Source organism: Tachyglossus aculeatus, chromosome 1, assembly GCF_015852505.1.
Source record: "Tachyglossus aculeatus isolate mTacAcu1 chromosome 1, mTacAcu1.pri, whole genome shotgun sequence".
In the NCBI taxonomy this organism is placed as follows: domain Eukaryota; kingdom Metazoa; phylum Chordata; class Mammalia; order Monotremata; family Tachyglossidae; genus Tachyglossus; species Tachyglossus aculeatus.
The window spans coordinates 777,890-798,610 of NC_052066.1; the positions used below are offsets into that span (position 1 = coordinate 777,890).

General features: G+C 50.2%; 1 protein-coding gene across 1 annotated transcript in view; it reads right to left on the bottom strand.

The window, feature by feature from the left end:
* Positions 1 to 12,713: 12,713 nt before the first annotated feature.
* ADCY5 (adenylate cyclase 5) overlaps positions 12,714 to 20,721 on the bottom strand; it is a 72,535-nt gene continuing 64,527 nt past the window's right edge. Inside the window, exons 20-22 of the mRNA XM_038751371.1 lie at positions 15,454 to 15,658; positions 14,970 to 15,094; positions 12,714 to 13,136 (exon numbers count right to left, since the gene is read on the bottom strand). Coding sequence (XP_038607299.1) covers positions 13,008 to 13,136; positions 14,970 to 15,094; positions 15,454 to 15,658 — 459 coding nt within the window. The 3' untranslated portion in view covers positions 12,714 to 13,007. The remainder of the gene's footprint in view (positions 13,137 to 14,969; positions 15,095 to 15,453; positions 15,659 to 20,721) is intronic.

Genomic DNA, 20,721 nt, shown 5'->3' on the forward strand with positions numbered 1-20,721 from the left:
TTGTACTTCCCAAGCACTTAGTACAGTGCTCAGTACACAGTAAGCACTCAATAAATACAACTGATTGATTGATTGATTTTCTGTGCATCAGTTACCTCTTATGTAAAATGGGGAATAAGACTGTGAGCCCCATGTAGGACAAGGACTGTGTGCAACCTGATTATCTTGTATCTATGCCAGCACTTAGTACAGTACCAAGCATATAGTAAGCACTTAACAAATATATTTTTTAAAAAAAGGGAGGGGTTTTGGGGCTAGAGAGGGAGATTTGGAAGTCATCCATTTAGAGATGGTAGTTGAATCTGTGGGAGCAAATGAGTTTTCCAGAAAAGTGGGTGTAGAAGGTGACCCAGAACTGAACTTTGAGGGACACCCCTCCAGTTAGGGAGTGGGAGGCAAAGGAGGAGGCTACGAAGAGACTAAGAATGAGCAGCCAGAGAGATAAAGGAGAACCAGGAGAGGACAGTGTCAGTGAAGCTGAGGTTGGATAATGTTTCCAGGACAAGGGGGTGGTCCACAGTGTTGAAGGCAGCCAAGAGGTCGAGAAGGATTGGGATGGAGTAGATTTTCATTCATTCATTCAATCGTATTTATTGAGCACTTACTGTGTGCAGAGCACTGTACTAAGCACTTGGGAAGTACAAGTCAGCAACATATAGAGACGGTCCTGACCCAACAACGGGCTCACAGTCTAGAAGGGGGAGAAACAACAAAACAAAACATGTAGACAGGTGTCAAAACTGTTAGAATAAATAGAATTATAGCTATATGCACATCATTAATAAAATAGAGTAGTAAATATGTACAAGTAAAATAGAGTAATAAATCTGTACAAATATATACAAGTGCTGTGGGGAGGGGAAGGAGGTAGGGCGGGGGGGTGATGGGGAGGAGAAGAGGAAAAGGGGGGCTCAGTCTGGAAAGGCCTCCTGGAGAAGGTGAGCTCTCAGTAGGGCTTTGAAGGGAGGAAGACAGCTAGCTTGGCGGATGTGTGGAGGGAGGGCATTCCAGGCCAGGGGAAGGACATGGGCCAGGGGTCGATGGTGGGACAGGTGAGAACTAGGCACAGTGAGGAGGTTAGCAGCAGAGGAGTGGAGGGTGCGGGCTGGGCTGTAGAAGGAGAGAAGGGAGGTGGGGTAGGAGGGGGCGAGGTGATGGAAAGCCTTGGGGGAAGTGGAGGCAGATATCTGTGTTGGCCTGATCATCACCCTCTGTGCAGGGAGGCACAGGGCACAGTTCTTACCTCTCTTGGCCAAAAGGAAAATAATTGTTGTGCACAGTTAATGGTAATAATAGTGGTATTTAAGTGCTTACTATGTGCCAAGCACTGTACTAGATATAGGCAAATCAGGTTGGTCACAGTCCCTACCCAACATGGGGCTTACAGTCTTAATTCCCATTTTACAGATGAGGGAACTGAGGCACAGAGAAGTGAAGTGACTTACCCAAGGTCACACAGCCCACAAGTGGTGGAGCTGGGATTAGAACTCGGGTCCTTCTGACTCCCAAGCCTGTGCTCTATCCATTAGGCCATGCTGCTTCAACAGTTGAGAACTTTATCAACTGATAGGGAACGTATCTGCCAACTCTGTCATATTGAACTCTCCCAGGTGCTTAGTACAGTGCTCTGTACACAGTGAGCGCTCAATAAATACCATTGATTGATTGATTGAACTGACTTCCCTAGCAGTAGCCAAGATGAATGCTGGAATTATTGGTATATGGGAAACAGGACTTCTGATTTGTCAAAACTGGCCAAAGTTTAGCCCTGGTCCATGTAGGTGGAGCCCCAAGACATGGGCTGAAATTTGGGCACCTTTGGACAGATCCATGGGCCCCACAAGTGGCATGGAAGTGTGATACATGTCTTTAGTGAGTCCGAGTGCCTACTGCAGTGCCTGCCCTCCTTCAAGCCTGCAGGAGAGGAGCTCTTGCTCCTCCAACCTTTTCCCATCTCCACCCCTTTTTGAGCCTTCCAGCCAAGATTTGGCACCCATCCATTAGATTTGGCAAGGAGGAATTGGTGACCTTGTGGGCTGTGGTCTCAGTAGAGTGAAGAGGGCACAGAGAGATTGTAGAAAGTCAAGCAGGTAAGTAACTTGGCCTAGTGGATAGAGCATGGGCCCTGGTAGTCAGAACACCTGGGTTCTAATCCTGACTCCACCACTCGTCTGCTGTGTGATTTTGGGCCTCTTCCCCAAGGCTTTCAAACAGCTCATGTTTCTCCTGGCCTATAAAAATCCTCCCTCGACCCCACGGCTCCCTCCTGTTAATAATAATAATAATAATAATGGCATTTATTAAGCGCTTACTATGTGCAAAGCACTGTTCTAAGCGCTGGGGAGGTTAAAGGAGATCAGGTTGTCCCACAGGGGGCTCAGTCTTAATCCCCATTTTACAGATGAGGGAACTGAGGCACAGAGAAGTTAAGTGACTTGCCCAAAGTCACACAGCTGACAGTTGGCGGAGCCGGGGTTTGAACCCATGACCTCTGACTCCAAAGTCCGGGCTCTTTCCACTGAGCCACACTGCTTCTCTAAGGCGCTGTTATCGCCCCATCTCCCTCCTACCATTCTTCTCCAAACTCCTCCAGCAAGTTGCCTATTCCTGCTGTCTCTATTTCCTCCTCTCCATATACCTAGCTGTTCTTCACATTTTAAGTTGTTCTTCCACTTCTCTGTGCTTCAGTTACTTCATCCGTAAAACGGGGATTAAGACCGTGAGCCCTATGTGGGATATGGACTGTGTGAAACTTTGTTTCTGTCCCAGTGCTTAGGACAGTGCCTGGCACATAGTAAGTGCTTAACAAATACCATTTTTAAAAAAGGGGGAGCAAGGATGTGGAGAGGGAAAGTCACCCTAGAAATCAGGGCCATGAAAGATGTGAAAGTCTTCAGACCTATGTAGCCTCTTCCACCCCCCCATGGACCACTGAGGAGATGTCCAGGACCTCAGAGATGCCATCATCTACGAGTTGTCTACACGCGCTGCCTAGAATTCCTCAACAACAACTCTCTCCTCGACCCCCTCCAGTCTGGCTTCCGTCCCCTTCATTCCACGGAAACTGCCCTCTCAAAGGTCACCAATGACCTCCTGCTTGCCAAATCCAACGGCTCATATTCTGTCCTAATCCTCCTCGACCTCTCAGCTGCCTTTGACACTGTGGACCACCCCCTTCTCCTCAACACGCTATCTGACCTTGGCTTCACAGACTCCGTCCTCTCCTGGTTCTCCTCTTATCTCTCCGGTCGTTCTTTCTCAGTCTCTTTTGCAGGCTCCTCCTCCCCCTCCCATCCTCTTACTGTGGGGGTTCCCCAAGGTTCAGTGCTTGGTCCCCTTCTGTTCTCAATCTACACTCACTCCCTTGGTGACCTCATTCGCTCCCACGGCTTCAACTATCATCTCTACGCTGATGACACCCAGATCTCCATCTCTGCCCCTGCTCTCTCCCCCTCCCTCCAGGCTCGCATCTCCTCCTGCCTTCAGGACATCTCCATCTGGATGTCCGCCCGCCACCTAAAGCTCAACATGTCGAAGACTGAGCTCCTTGTCTTCCCTCCCAAACCTTGTCCTCTACCTGACTTTCCCATCTCTGTTGACGGCACTACCATCCTTCCCGTCTCACAAGCCCGCAACCTTGGTGTCATCCTCGACTCCGCTCTTTCACCCCTCACATCCAAGCCGTCACCAAAACCTGCCGGTCTCAGCTCCACAACATTGCCAAGATCCGCCCTTTCCTCTCCATCCAAACTGCTACCCTGCTCATTCAAGCTCTCATCCTATCCCGTCTGGACTACTGCACCAGCCTTCTCTCTGATCTCCCATCCTCGTGTCTCTCTCCACTTCAATCCATACTTCATGCTGCTGCCCGGATTATCTTTGTCCAGAAACGCTCTGGGCATATTACTCCCCTCCTCAAAAATCTCCAGTGGCTACCAATCAATCTGCGCATCAGGCAGAAACTCCTCACCCTGGGCTTCAAGGCTGTCCATCACCTTGCCCCCTCCTACCTCACCTCCCTTCTCTCCTTCTACTGCCCAGCCCGCACCCTCCGCTCCTCCACCGCTAATCTCCTCACTGTACCTCGTTCTCGCCTCTCCCGCCGTCGATCCCCGGCCCACGTCATCCCCCGGGCCTGGAATGCCCTCCCTCTGCCCCTCCGCCAAGCTAGCTCTCTTCCTCCCTTCAAGGCCCTGCTGAGAGCTCACCTCCTCCAGGAGGCCTTCCCAGACTGAGCCCCTTCCTTCCTCTCCCCCTCGTCCCCCTCTCCATCCCCCCATCTTACCTCCTTCCCTTCCCCACAGCACCTGTATATATGTATATATGGTTGTACATATTTATTACTCTATTTATTTATTTATCTTACTTGTACATTTCTATCCTATTTATTTTATTTTGTTGGTATGTTTGGTTCTGTTCTCTGTCTCCCCCTTTTAGACTGTGAGCCCACTGTTGGGTAGGGACTGTCTCTATGTGTTGCCAATTTGTACTTCCCAAGCGCTTAGTACAGTGCTCTGCACATAGTAAGCGCTCAATAAATACGATTGATTGATTGATTGATCATCACCACCATCTTCAAAGAGAACTGACTGCAGCCATGACTGAGGCATCCCCATCGCCGACAGGAACCTAGCATCAGACTGGCAGCTCCTTGAGAGTGGGGACCATGCATCCTTCTCCTCATCCTCATCCTCCTCTATTCCCTCTTCCCCCCTCCCTCCCCACTTTGTTCCTCCCTAGTGCCTCAGACAAGGCTGCATCCCAAAGAACAATGAAGAGTCCATTGCTGATGAAAGCATGGTACAATGCTGTGAGGAAAGGAGTGACTCCTTTTGAACAAAAGCTTCACACAGAAAGAGACAAGAAGGCAAAATAGAAAACACCGCCAGGCACATCATAGCTTAGTGGATAGAGCACGAGCCTGGGAGTCAGAAGGTCCTGGGTTCTAATCCCAGATCCACCACTTGTCCCCTGTGTGATCTTAGGTGAGTCACTTCACTTCTCTGTGCCTCAGTTACCTCATCTGTAAAATGGGGATTAAGACTGTGAGCCCCTTGTGGGACAACCTGATGACCTTGTATCTACCCCAGTGCTTATAACAGTGCCTGGCACATAGTAAGCACTTAACAAATACAATCATCATTATTATTATTTTCGAGGTACAGTGAGAAGGTTAGCATTAAAGGAGTGAAGTATGTGGATTGGTTGTAATAAGAGTGCAAGGAGGTGAGGGAGGAGGGGGCAAGGTGATGGAGTTCTGTAAAGCCAATGGTGAGGAGTTCCTGTTTGATGCAGAGGTGGGTGGAAAACCATTGGAGGTTCTTGAGGAGTGGGGAAACATAGCCTAAACGCTTCTGTAGAAAAATGATCCGGGCAGCAGACTGAAGTATGACCTGGAGTGGGGAGAAACAGGAGGCAGGGAGGTCAGCAAGGCGGCAGATACTGTAATCACGATGGGATGGGATAGTGCTTGGATTTACATGGTAGCAGTTTGGATGGAAAGGAAAGGGCAGATTTTAGTTATGTTGTGAAGGCGGAATTGACAGGATTTAGTGATGGATTGAATATGTGGATTGAATGAGAGCAAGGAGTCGAGGATAATACCAAGGTTACAGGCTTGAGAGACAGGAAAGATGGTAATGGATCTGGCTTCCATCCCCTTCACTCCACAGAAATCACTCTCCTCCTTCTTGCCAAATCCGCTGGCCTCTACTCCATCCTAATCCTCCTTGACCTCTCAGCTAACTTCAACACTGTAGACCACCTCCTTCTCCTGGAAAATTATCCAACCTCGGCTTCACTGACACTGTCCTCTCTTGGGTCACCTCATTCATTCATTCATGCAGTAGTATTTATTGAGAGCTTACTGTGTGCCAAGCATTGTACTAAGTGCTTGTAAGAGTACAATCCAACAATAAAAAAACACATTCCCTGCCCACAACGAGCTTGCAGTCTAGAGCTGGGGAAATAGACAGCGATACAAATTTATACATTACATATATGTACATAAGAGCTGTGGGGCTGAGAGTGGGGAAAAAAAAGGGAGCAAGTCAGGGTGAAACAGAAGGGAGTGGGAGAAAAGGAAAGTGGGGCCTTAAGATGGGAAGGCCTCTTGGAGGAGATGTGCCTTCAGAAGGAAATGTGAGACTGGAGAGAGGGAGAGAGAGATCTTATCTCTCTGGCCATTCATTCTCAGTCCCCTTCACTAGCTTCTCCTCTGCCTCTCACCTCTTAACCGTGGGAGTCCCTCAGGGTTCAATTCTGGGTCCCTGTCTATTCTCCATCTACACCTACTCCCTTGGAGAACTCATTCACTCCCATGGCTTCAACTACCACCTCTATGTGGATGATAACCAAATCCACATCTCCAGCCTTGATCTCTCTCTCTCTCTCTCCGCAGTCTTGCATTTCCTCTTGCCTTCAAGACATCTCTACTTGGATGTCCTCCTGTCACCTCAAATTTAACATGTCCAAAACTGAATGCTTTATCTTCCCACCCAAACCCTGTCCTCTCCCTGACTTTCCCATCACAATAGATAGACGGCACCACCTTCCTTCTAGTCTCACAAGCCCGTAACCTTGATGTTACTCTTGACTCCTCTCTCTCAGTCAATCCACATTTTCAATCCATCACTAAATCCTGTCGTTTCCAACTTCTCAACATCACTAAAATCTGCCCTTTCCTCACCATCCAAACTGCTACCATGTTAATACAAACACTCATCCTACTTGGGATTACTGCATCAAGCTTCCTTGCTGACCTCCCAGCCTCTTGTCTCTTTCCACTCCAGTCCATACTTCACTCTGATGCCCAGATCATTTTTCTACAAAAAAACCTTCAGGCCATGTTTCCCCACTCCTCAAGAAACTCCAGTGGTTGCCCATCTACCTTTGCATCAAACAAAAGCTCCTCTACATTAGGTTTTAAAGCACTCATTCACCTTGCCCCCACCTACCTCACCTCACCTCACTACTGTCCTACTTCAACCCAGCCCACACAATTTCCTCCTCTAATGCTAACCTCCTTACTGTGCCTCCATCTCATCTATATCACCACCAACCCCTGGCCCATGTCCTGCCTCTGGCCTGGAAAGCCCTCCCTCCTCAAATTTGACAATTACTCTCCCCTGCTTCAAAGACTTATTGAGGGCTCATCTCCTCCAAGACGCTTTCCCTAAGTTCCCCTTTCTTCTTCTCTCACTCTCTTCTGTGTTGCCCTGACTTGCTCCTTTTGTTCATCCCCCTTCCCAGTCCACCAGCACTTATGTAAATAACTGTAATTTAATTAATGTGTTCCCCCCTCTAGACTGTAAGCTCATTGTGATCAGGGAATGTGTCTGTTTATTGTTGTATTGTACCCTTCCAAGCACTTAGTACAGTGCCCTGCACACAGTAAGTGCTCAAAAAGTAAAATTGAATGAATGAATGAATGAATGAATGGTGCCATTTAGAGAGATGGGAAAGTTAGGGGGAGAAAAGGGTTTGGTTGGAAAGATAAAAAGTTCAGTTTTAGACATATTAAGTTTGAGGTGATGGGAGGACATCCAAGTAGAGATGTTTAGAAGGCAGGAGAAAATGCAAGACTGCAGAGAGGGAAGGAGATTAGGGCTGGAGATGTAGATTTGGGTATCATCTGCATAGAGGTGGAAGTTGAAGCCATGGGAACGAATGAGTTCTCCAAGGAGTGGGTGTAGATGGAGAATAGAAGGCGACCCAGAACTGAACCGTGAGGGGCCCCCACAGTTAGGGGGTGGGAGGCAGAGGAGGAGCCTGTGAAACAGACTGAGAATGAGCAACCAGAGAGATAGGAGGAGAACCAGGAGAAGACAGTGTCAGTGAAGTTGAGTTTGGACAGTATTTTCAGGAGAATAGGGTGGTCGGCAGTGTCAAAGGCAACTCAGAGGTCGAGGAGGATGTAGAGGCCACTGAATTTAGCAAGAAGGACTTTTGAGAGGGTGGTATCTGTGGAGTGAAGAGGACGGAAGCCAGATGGGAGAGGCTCAAGGAGTGAATTGGAGGAGAGGAACTTGAGAAAGTGGGCGTAGACAACTCACTCAAGGAGTTTGGAGAGGAATTGTAGAGGGGAGACAAGGCAATACCCGGAGGGAGCCGAGGGGTCAAGGGAGGGTTTTTTTTATGATAGGGGAGACATGGGCATGTTTGAAAAGAGAGGGGAAGAAGCCACTGAAGAGTGAACAGTCAGAGATGTTAGGGAGGGAAGAAAGGAAGAGGCAAGTGTTTTGATATAGTGTGAAGGAATGGGGGTGGATATGCAGGCGGAGGGGGTGGATTTTTGAGAGAAGGCAGGTGATCTCCTCTAGAGATACTGCTGGGAAAGATGGGAGAGTTGAAGGGGCAGGAGTAAGGAGAGACTAGAGTAGGGCGCAGGGAGATTTTAGGGAGATCACACCTGATCGTGTCAATTTTCTCAATAAAGTAGGTGGCCAGGTCATTAGGGGCAAGGAATGGGGGAAGTGGAGGGAAAAGGGGTTTTGAGGAGGAAGTTAAACCTCTAGAACAACTGGAGAAGGCGATGGGCATGGGTGGCAATAAGGATGGAGAAATCATCCTACTTAGACTGTGATCCCCGTGTGGGACAGGGAATGTGTCTGACCTGATCATCTTATATCTACCTCATTCATTCATTCATTCATTCGTATTTATTGAGCACTTACTGTGTGCAAAGCACTGTACTAAGCGCTTGGAAAATACAATACAGTAATAAAGAGAGACAATCCCTGCCCACAACAGGCTTACAGGTTTACATCAATACAAGTAAATAGGCATCAATATAAACAAATAGAATTATAGATATATACATATATACGTAAGTGCTGTAGGGCGGGAGCAAAGGGAGAGAGTCGAGGTGACGCATAAGGGAGGGGGAGCTGAGGAAAAGGGGACTTAATCTGGGAAAGCCTCTTGGAGGAGGTGCACCTTCAGTAGGGCTTTGAAGGCGGGGGAGAGTGATTGTCCTGTGGATTTGAGGAGGGAGGGCGTTCCATTCATTCATTCTATCGTATTTATTGAGCGCTTACTGTGTGCACAGCACTGTACTAAGCGCTTGGGAAGTACAAGTTGGCAACATACAGAGACGGTTCCTACCCAACAACGGGCTCACAGTCTGGGGGGGAGACAAGACAACATTTACAAAATAAACAGAATAGTAAATATGTACACTGTTCTTTGCTGAACAAGGATCAAAGATTACAGGTAAAAAAAAACCTGGAAATGCAACCCTTTATTTCTACCACAGTTGTAAGCAACCTTAGAAACAGTCTTTCTATTGCTCTGAAACAGAATATCGAAGCTGTCAAAAACACGACCATATATCGGTGACACACAAGCACAACGTCTCACTGTCGGCAATGCCACCTCCAGATACTAAGGACAGACACCCACAAACGTCTTTCCATTATACATTCACAGCCAGTCGGTCCGCGGACTTAACACGCAATTAGCTTCCGAGATCTGAACCTCAAGTCAAAATGTCGCAACTTGGAACCCATTTTACCCTAACAATGTTATAAGAGAAGTAGCGTGGCTCAGTGGAAAGAGCCCTGGCTTTGGAGTCAGAGGTCATGGGCTCAAATCCCGACTCCACCGATTGTCAGCTGTGTGACTTTGGCCAAGTCACCTCACTTCTCTGGGCCTCAGTTACCTCATCTGCAAAATGGGGATTAAGGCTGTGAGCCCCCAGTGGGACAACCCGATCACCTTGTAACCTCCCCAGCGCTTAGAGCAGTGCTATTTATTTTATTTTGTTAATATGTTTGGTTTTGTTCTCTGTCTCCCCCTTCTAGACTGTGAGCCCACTGTTGGGTAGGGACCGTCGCTATATGTTGCTAACTTGTACTTCCCAAGTGCTTAGCACAGTGCTCTGCACACAGCAAGCGCTCAATAAATACGATTGATTGATTGCTTTGCACATAGTGCTTAATAAATGCCATTATTATTATTATAACAATGCGAACCACGAAAGCACACCTTATTTTACCAAAATTCATTCAGAGGTAGGACGTGGGCCAGGGGTCAGCGGCAAGACAGGCGAGATTGGAGGCACCGTGAGAAGGTTAGCACCAGAGGAGCGGAGGGTGCGGTCTGGGATGTAGAAGGAGAAAAAGGAGGTGAGACAAGAAGGGGCAAAGTGGTAGAGAGCTTTAAAGCCAATAGTGAGGAGTTTCTCTTTGATTCGAAGGTTGATAGGCAACCACTGGAGATTTTTGAGGAGGGGGATGACATACCCTGAACGTTTCTGAAGAAAGACAATTCGGGCAGCTGGGAGAGGCAGGAGGCTGGGACGTCAGAAAGGAAGCTGATGCAGTAATCCAGTTGGGATAGGATGAGTGATCGTACTAACGTGGTAGCGGTTGGGATGGGGAGGAAAGGGCAAAGAGGAAAGTCCCACATGGGGCTCAGAGTCTTAATACCCATTCTACTAGTCCAGTGCGTGGCACATAATAAGTGTTTAACAAATACCTCAATCATTATTATTATTATTGTTGTTGTTGTTAGCAGGTGCCCGTGACATCATTCTGCACACAGGAGGCACCTAGTACAGCAGGTATCAAGTACAGTGCTCTGAAGTCAACAGGCATCTAGCACATTACTCTGGAGCCAGGAGGTATCCTATAAAGTACTATGCACACAGTGGGTTTCCAGTACAGCATTCTGTACAGAAAAGCGCTTAGTACAGTGCTCTGCCCATAGTAAGCTCTCAATAAATATGACTGAATGAATGAAAAGGCATCCAGTAGAGCGTTCTGCATTCTGCAAAGCATTCTGCACATAGCATTCGGTACAGCGCTCTGCTCATGGTAATTCATTCATTCATTCAATCGTATTCATTGAGTGCTTACTGTGTGCAGAGCACTGTACTAAGCGCTTGGGAAGTACAAGTTGGCAACATATAGAGACGGTCCCTACCCAACAGCGGGGCAATAATAATGATGGTATTTGTAAGCGCTTATTATGTGCAAAGCACTGTTCGAAGCGCTGGGGGGATACAAGGTGATCAGGTTGTCCCACGTGGGGCTCACAGTCTTAATCCCCATTTTGCAGATGAGGGAACTGAAGCCCAGAGAATAATAATGATGGCACTTGTTAAGTGCTTACTATGTGCAAAGCACTGTTCTAAGCACTAAGAAGGTTACAAGGTGATCAGGTTGTCCCACGGGGAGCTCACAGTCTTAATCCCCATTTGACAGTTGAGGGAACTGAGGCCCAGAGAAGTTAAGTGACTTGCCCAAAGTCACACAGCTGGCAATTGGCAGAGCCGGGATTTGAACCCATGACCTCTGACTCCCAAGCCTAGGCTCTTTCCACTGAACCATGCTGCTTCTCGAGTGAAGTGACTTGCCCAAAGTCACCCAGCTGACAATTGGCGGAGGCGGGATTTGAACCCCTGACCTCTGACTCCAAAGCCCATACTCTTTCCACTGAGCCACGCTGCTTCTCGAGTGAAGTGACTTGTCCAAAGTCACCCAGCTGACAATTGGCGGAGCCGGGATTTGAACCCCTGACCTCTGACTCCAAAGCCCGTACTCTTTCCACTGAGCCACGCTGCTTCTCTACGGTAGGCATCCAATAGAGTGCTCTGCACACAGCTGGCCCCCAATACAGTGCCTTGCTCCCAGCGGGCAGGACGGAGAGCGCTCAGCCCAGGGTCGGGAGGATGGCTCTCCCTCCGGGGGAGGGAGCGGGGGTCCCGGGCAGGCAGAAGCTTCCCGTAGCCGGGGCGGCGGCGCCGCAGGTGCGAATCAAACCAGGAGCGTGTTACCCAGCAAGTGTTTAATCGTTAAATTAGTGAAATCGACTTCTGCATTTCCATGGGAAATTATCAACGGGTCCTCGCGGCGCGACCCCGACTGCGCACAGCGCGTCTCCCGGAGCGCCGGGGGCAGCCCCCGGCCCGACCCCCGACCTCTGACCCTCGACCCCCGCCCCGCCGGGCAGACCCCGGACCAGCCCAGCCCCCGAGGGGGTGGGAGGGGACGGGTCACCCCCTCCCCCTCACGCTTTGCTCAAGGAGACCGTGAACGAGTTGGGGAAGGGGGCAGGGAGCGGGGGTCCCGGGAAAGGGGGAGGGAGGCGGATGGAAGGGGAGGAGGAGTACACGGGGAGGATGTTGCCAACTTGTACTTCCCAAGCGCTTAGTACAGTGCTCTGCACACAGTAAGCGCTCAATAAATACGATTGAATGAATGAATGATAGGGAAAAGATGGGAGGGGGAGGGGGAACCTGGAGGGGGGCTCCAGGGGGCCAGAAGGTTTTCCCGTGCGCAGTTGTCAGAGTTGGAGCGCCCGGACCCACACCACGAGGCCGGGCAGGGTCTGCAAAGTCTCCCCCCCGAGCCCAGCCCCGCGACCACCCCCGCTCCTCCTCCCCACGTCGCTTACAAAAATAGAGCTTTTCTTTTCTTTTTTCTTTCCTCGGCGGGGCGTTTCGCGCCCCCGCCCCCAGGGCAGGGCAGAGTGGCGGTCTCCCTTCTCCAGGCTGGGGTCCGGGATCCCGGGGCCGGGGGTCCCGCCGGTAGCCTGCAGCCTCCTGGAACTGCGGTTGCGGCCGGGCCTGCGCTGTGCGCTGAGCTCCGCCCGTTTTAGGGCCGGGGGTCCCTGGGCCCACCGGGCCCCCAGCGCGGGGGATGGAGAGGGGCTTCTCGGGGGAGGGGCCGGGCCCCGGGGACCCTACCCACCCGCCCGGAGCCCCCTCCCCAGCCGGCAGCCCTGGGGCACGGGGCAACGCGGGGGCTGTGTCGGTTCGGCTTAATAAATATCTTTCCCGGGCGGAGACCCGGGGGAGGGGTCGGGGGGCGCCTCCTTCCCCTGTCCTGGGGGGTCCCGGGGTTCTGGATCCTGGGGGGTCCCGGCGGAAGCTTCTTTGGTTGACAGAAAGCTCGGGGTCGGGGAGGGGGCGGCCGACAGAGCCCGGCCCGGCCCCCGGCCCGGGGAAGCCGCGCGGGGGGGCAGGGAGGCGGGAGGGGAGGGGGCGTCCTGCCGGCCCGCCGTTAACTGGGCTGGGGGCCGCCGTTGAGAAAGTACGTCATCATCTCCCCTTTGCCCTTGACCTTGACCACGCCGCGGTACTCCAGCTGGTACGTACTGGCCGCCAGCACCTGGTACATGTCCGTGGTCACCTGCGGGCGCGCCGGACCGGATAATAATAATAACAATAATGGCATTTATTAAGCGCTTACTACGTGCAGAGCACTGTTCTAAGCGCTGGGGAATTTACAAGGTGATCAGATTGCCCCATGTGGGGCTCACAGTCTTAATCCCCATTTTACAGATGAGGTAACTGAGGCCCAGAGAAGTGACTTGCCTAAAGTCACACAGCTGACGAGTGGTGGAGCCGGGATTTGAACCCATGACCTCTGACTCCAAAGCCCGGGCTCTTTCCACTGAGCCACGCTGATCATCGCCACCGGTCATCCCGCTGAAACCCACCCTCCGGCCCCTCCCACCTGCTCCCAGGACTATTTATTGAGCTCCTACTGTGTGCTGTACACAGCAGGACCTCGATAAATACCACTGATGGGTTGATAAGATCCCACCTCCTCCAACCCGCCTTTCCAGTTCACTGCCGACAATATCACCCCCTCAGTCCCTGCTTGCCCTTCTAAATGTATTTACTGAGAGCCCCCCCCACCTTCCTCCTGTCCCCCCTTCCTACCAGGAGGGTCAGGATGGGCTAGTGGACTGAGCCTGGGCCTGGGAGGCTGAGGACCTGAGTTCTAATTCCGACTGCCAAATAGTACCAATAATAATAATAACAATATTTGTTAAGAACCTGTTGGATGCCAAGCATCAGGGTAGGTATGAGATCATCACGTCCCACTTGGGGCTCCCAGTGTAAGTAGAAGGGAGAAAAGGAATAGAATTTCTATTTTGCAGATGAGGAAACTGAGGCCCAGAGAAGAGAAGTGACTTGCCCAGCGTCATACAGCAGGCACTCCCAGGCCCGAGTCGTTAAGACTGTGAGCTCCACGTGGGACACGGAGTGTGTCCAGCCAGATTGCCTTCGATCTACCTTTTTTTTATGGTATTCGTTAAACGCTTACTATGTGCCAGGCCCTGTACTAAGCACTGGAGGAGATACATACTAATCAGGTTGGACGCATTCCCTGTCCTGCATGGGGCTCACAGAATTGATCCTCATTTCACAGATGAGATAACTGAGTCATAGTGGAAGCTGCGTGGCTTAGTGGATAGAGGACAGGCCTGGGAGTCAGAAGAACCTGGGTTCTAATACCGCTCTGCAACTTGTCTGCTGTGTGACCTTGGACAGGTCACTTCTCTGTGCCTCAGTTATCATCTGTAAAATGGGGATTAAGACTGGGAGCCCCATGTGGGACAGGGAACTTGTCCAATCTGATTAGCGGGTATCTAACCTAGTGCTTAGAACAGTGCTTGACACATGGGAAGTGCTTAGCAAATACCATTGTTATTATTACTATTAATAATAATAATAATAAGATTGCCCCAGGTCACACAGCAGAAAAATGGAGGACCCAGGATTAGAACCCAGGTCCTTTTGATTCCCAAGCCCAATCTTTTTATCCACTAGGCCATGCTGCTTCACTTACTTCAGTGCTTGGCACATTTAAGTTTTTAGCAAGCCTCATTACTATTATTATCATTACCGTTGTCTCTACAGGTGGGCAACTGACCACTTACCTTATTAATTCTGTTTTCTGGCTGGTGACTATTTCTATGTCCACCTCCACCCCTCTAGAGTGGAGGTTCCTTGTGGGCAGGGCGCCTCCTTGGGCTTCTACTGGGCTTTCCTAAGCATTTAGTTAAGTGCATTGCATCTGGTGTGTGTGTATGGGTGTCGGGGGTTGGGGGGGACGGGCGGGGTAGTGATCCCCAACTACGACTACCCCCGCCCAGAATGGCTGGCCTGCTGGGTAGCAGGGGGAAGGATTTGGGGTGAGAGGCAGAGGGCTGGACAGGTTGACCCCACTGACCTGGATTCTGTTAGGGATGCCGGTGCTGTCCATGCGGCTGGCCACATTCACTGTGTTTCCCCAAATGTCGTACTGGGGCTTCCGCGCCCCGATCACCCCGGCGACCACCGGCCCGATGTTCAGCCCTGCGAGGGGGTGGCAAGGGAATTAGACATCCCCCGTCCCATCCCAACCCACCCTTGGGGGGCTGTAGTTCACAGGATAAGCCCCCCCTTATACCCCACCTATAGCACCTCTAGCCCTGAGACCTGCTGCCCTGCCCCGAGACCTAACCTGAGACCCCAACTTTAGACCCCCCGCCATCCCGAGGCCCTTCACTGAGACCCCTGCCACCTCAAGACCCCACCTGTAGACCCTCATCCTGGGCCCCCATGCTGAGGCCCCTGCCACCCAATACCCGACCTGTAGACCCCAACCCCGGGCCCCCATGCTGAGACCCCTGCCACCCCAAGACCCCACCCCAGGCCCCCGGCTGCGCCGTTACCGATCTTCATCTGGAAGTTGTTAAAGGAGTGCTCGTTGATGTGTTTCATCTGGTCCATGAGCTTCATGGCAAAATCGGCCAGGGCCTTGATGTGGGTCTTCCCTGCCTTGTCGTAGGTGGAGTCATTGAGGCCCGATGCCGCCATGTACGTGCTGCCGATGGTCTTGATCTTCTCCAGCTGCCGGAACTGGTCCTTGCTGATGATCTGAGGGCCCAGGGCAGGGGACAGAACACCATCACTGGGGCTCTGTTTCCTCCTCGTCCCCCTCCCCCCACCATCCATCCGTCCCATCCGCTCCTTGGACACGGATCTCCACAGTCAATCAATCAATCAATCGTATTTATTGAGCGCTTACTGTGTGCAGAGCACTGTACTAAGCGCTTGGGAAGTACAAGATGACAACATATAGAGACAGTCCCTACCCAACAGTGGGCTCACAGTCTAAAAGACTGTGGCAGCGACACCCCGCAGCACCATGCTCTTTCCACTAAGCTATGGAGCGCTTACTGTGTGCAGAGCACTGTTCTAAGTGCTTGGGAAAGTATGATACAGCAAAAAAGGGAGACAATCCCTGCCCACAACAAGCTCCCAGGCTAGAGTGGGAGATAGATATCAATACAAGTAAACAGGCATCCATATAAAAAATAAAATTACAGCTATAATAAATATGATTACAGATTCAGAAATTACAGATTTGCGACCTTAATGCTTTAGAGAGGAGGAAAATGGTCGTCTAACTATATGTGGAGGGAGTGGGAGGGCGTTCCATTGCCAGGGGAAGGACTTAGGAAAGAAGTTAGAGGCCAGATAGACGAGTTGGAGGCCCAGGGAGTAAGCCGGTCGTAGAGGATCTCAGTGCCACCACATGGCGATAGAGATTCGCGGCCTCCCAGAATCAAGATCTGCGGGAGAAGTAATGCTGCCTAGTGGATAGAGCCCGGGCCTAGGGGTCAGAGGGTCCTGGCTTCCAATCCAAGCCCTGTCACTTGTCTGCTGAGTGACCTTGGGCAAGCCACTTCACTTCTCTGAGGCTGTTACCTCATCCCTAAAATAATAATAATAATAATTAATCATAACAATCATCATCATAATAATTATTGCGGTATTTGTTAAGCATTTACTATGTGCCAAACACTGTTTTAAATGCTGGGGTAGATATACCCCAGAGAAGCATAGTGGCTCAGTGGAAAGAGCATGGGCTTGGGAGTCAGAGGTCATGGGTTCTAATCCCGGCTCCGCCACTTATCAGCTGTGTGACTTTGGGCAATAATAATAATAATAATGTTGGCATTTGTTAAGCGCTTACTATGTGCAAAGCACTGTTCTAAGCGCTGGGGGGGATACAAAGTGATCAGGTTGTCCCATGTGGGGCTCACAGTCTTAATCCCCATTTTACAGATGAGGGAACTGAGGCTCAGAGAAGTTAAGTAACTTGCCCAAGGTCACACAGCAGACATGTGGTGGAGCCAGGATTCGAACCCATGACCTCTGACTCCAAAGCCCGGGCTCTTTCCACTGAGCCACACTCAGTGGGCAAGTCACTTAACTTCTCTGGGCCTCAGTTACCTCATCTGTAAAATGGGGATTAAGACTGTGAGCCCCATGTGGGACAACCTGATTACCTTGTATCTCCCCCAGCGCTTAGAACAGTGCTTGGCACATAGTAAGCACTTAACAAATACCAAAATTATTATTATTATTCTTATATACGGTAATCAGTTCGGACACAGTCCCTGTCCCACATGGGGCTCAGAGTCTTAATCATCATTTTACAGATGAGGTAACTGAGCGTCAGAGGAAAGAAGTGACATGCCCAAGGTCACTGAGCAGACATGTGTCAGAGTAGGAATTAGAACCCACATCCTCTGACTTATAGGCCTATGCTCCTTCCACTAGGCCATGCTGCAACTTCCCTTTTAAAATGGGGATTGGGATTGTGAGCCCCATGTGGGACTTGGACTGTGTCCAATCTCAAGTCCTTATCACTATTCTAGTGCTTTGTTCATTGCCTTGGACATAGCCAGTGCTTCCCAAACCCCATGGGGAAAAAACTCAGTGCCACTGGAAGGTGATGGAAAGTCTCAACATCACAAAACAATGCCCTAGTACCACCATGCGGAGATAGAGAATGTAGAAAGTCTCAACATCATAAAACAATGCCCTAGTACCACCATGGGGAGATAGAGAACGGCAGCCTCCCAGACCAACGCCTGGTGCCACGAAGGTGTGCTAGAGAGGCACAGCTTCACAGAAGCTGTGAGCCTAGTAGCTCCATGGGGCAGTAGAGAGAAGCAACATTCATTCATTCGATCGTATTTATTGAGCGCTTACTGTGTGTAGAACACTGTACTAAGCGCTTGGGAAGTACAAGTTGGCAACATATAGAGACGGTCCCTACCCAACCATGGGCTCACAGTCTAGAAGGGAATAATAATATTCATTCATTCATTCATTCAATCGTATTTATTGAGCGCTTACTGTGTGCAGAGCACTGTACTAAGCGCTTGGGAAGTACAAGTTGGCAACACCTAGAGATGGTCCCTATTCATTCATTCATTCATTCAATCATATTTATTGAGCACTTACTGTGTGCAGCGCACTGTACTAAGCACTTGGGAAGTACAAGTTGGCAACATATAGAGACGGTCCCTACCCAACAGTTGGCTCACAATCAATCAATCAATCAATCGTATTTATTGAGTGCTTACTGTGTGCAGAGCACTGTACTAAGCGCTTGGGAAGTACAAGTTGGCAACATATAGAGACAGTTCCTACCCAACAGTGGGCTCACAGTCTAGAAGGGGGAGACAGAGAACAAAACCAAACATATTAACAAAATAAAATAAATAGAATAGATATGTACAAGTAAAATAAATAAATAAATGGAGTAATAAATATATACAGGTGCTGTGGGGAAGGGAAGGAGGTAAGACGGTGGGGATGGAGAGGGGAACGAGGGGGAGAGGAAGGAGGGGGCTCAGTCTGGGAAGGCCTCCTGGAGGAGGTGAGCTCTCAGTAGGGCCTTGAAGGGAGGAAGAGAGCTAGCTTGGCAGATGTGGGGAGGGAGGGCATTCCAGGCCAAGGGGATGACGTGGGCCGGGGGTCGACGGCGGAACAAGAAGGGGGAGACAGAGAACAAAACAAAACATATTAACAAAATAAAATAAATAGAATAAATGTGTACAAATAAAATAAATAAATAAATGGAGTAATAAATACACACAAACATATATACATATATACAGGTGCTGTGGGGAGGGGAAGGAGGTAAGGCAGGTAGGCGCTGTCCCTACCCGACAGCGGCTCACAGTCTAGAAGGGGGGGATGGACAACAAAACAAAACATATTAACAAAATAAAATAGAATAGTCAATATGTACAAGTCAAATCAATAGAGTGATCAATCTGTACAAACACATATACAGGTGCTGTGGGGAGGGGAAGGAAGTAGGGCGGGGGGGATGGTGGGGGAGAACCTGAGGTTGTATCCGGGAAGGTGAGGAGGTGGGCAGGCTGTCTGCTGGCCCCCAGGGCGTCCACCAGCTTCCGGCACTGGGTGGTCTTGCCGGCCCAGTCCATGCCCCCCAGCACGATGAGGGCACCGCACCGCGCCGCCCCGCCCTGCCACCATCGCGACGCCCACCTTGGCCGCCAGTGCTTACTATTTGCAAAGCACTGTTCTAAGCCCTGGGAAGGTACAAGGAGATCAGGTTGTCCCCTGGGGGCCTCACAGTCTTAATCCCCATTTTCCAGATGAGGTTGAGGCACAGAGAATCAATCAATCAATCAATCATATTTATTGAGCGCTTACTGTGTGTAGAGCACTGTACTAAGCGCTTGGGAAGTACAAGTTGGCAACATATAGAGACAGTCCCTACCCAACAGGGGGCTCACAGTCTAGAAGGGGGAGACAGAGAACAAAACAAAACATATTAACAAAATTAAATAAACTTCTCAGTCTCTTTCACGGGTTCCTCCTCTGCCTCCCATCCTCTGACACTGGGCTGTGAGGAAGGGTTTCTCAAGGCTCAGTTCTGGGTCCCCTTCTCTTCTCCATCTACACCCACTCCCTTGGAGAACTCACGGCTTCTACAACCATCTCTCTACAGTGTGGCCTACTGGATAGAGCATGGGCCTGAGAGTCAGACTCTGCCACTTGCCTGCTTTGTGACCTTGGGCAAGTCACTTAACTTCTTTGGACCTCAGTGACCTCATCTGGAAAATGGGGATGAAGATTGTGAGTCCCACGTGGGACAGGGGCCGTATCCAACCCGATTATCTCGTATCTACCCCGGCACTTAGAACGGTGCCTGGCACTAAGTGCTTAACAAGTACCACAATTATTGTTATTATTATTATGGATGATTCCCAATTCTCCCTCTCCAGCCCTTATCTCTCTCCTTCTCTACTGCCTCACATTTCCTCCTGCCTCCAGGACTCCTCAACCTGGATGTCCCGCCAAAACCTCAGGCTCAAGTACAGAACTAAAATCCTCAACCCTCCCAAACCCTCTCTTCCACTCAACTCTCCCATCACAGTTAATGACACCACGAATCTCCGCATCTCTCAAACCTGCAACTTGCCATTTTCCTTAACTCCTCTTGCTTTTTCAACCCCCACATTTAGTCTGTCACCGAATCCTTTCTGTTCCCCCTCCACATTTCCAGAATCCATCCCTTCCTTTCAGTCAGTCAATCCATCAGTGTTTGGTATTTACTGAATGCTTATTGTGTGCAGAACTCTGTGCTAAGTGCTTGGGAGAGGACAGTACAGTACAGCTGGTAATCACAATCACTGCCCATAAGGGAGCTTACAGTCTAGAGGGGGAGATGGACCTGCAGATCGGAGCAATGGCCGAGTACAGGGATGTGTCCAAAAGTGCTGCTGGGCTGGAGGTGGGGTGAATAGCAAGTGCTTAAGGGGTACAGATCCAAGTGCAAAGGGGACAGAAGGGAAGGTAAATAGGGAAAATAAGGGCTTAGTCAGGGAAGGCCTCTTGGAGATGAGATTAGAGGAAGACTTTGAAAGTGGGAAGAGTGGTGGTCTGGGGATGGGGAGGAACTGTGCCTTCTCACTGGGCCTCCAACTTGTCTATCTCACAGCCAACCGCTCACTCACTTCCTGCCTCTGGCCTGGAATGCCCTCCCTCCTCAAATCCAACAATTACTTTCTCCCTCGGCCCTACGCCTTATTATTATTATTATTATTAAGTGCTTACTATGTGCCAAGCCCTATTCCAAGCCCTATTCCAAGCACTGGGTGGTGGGG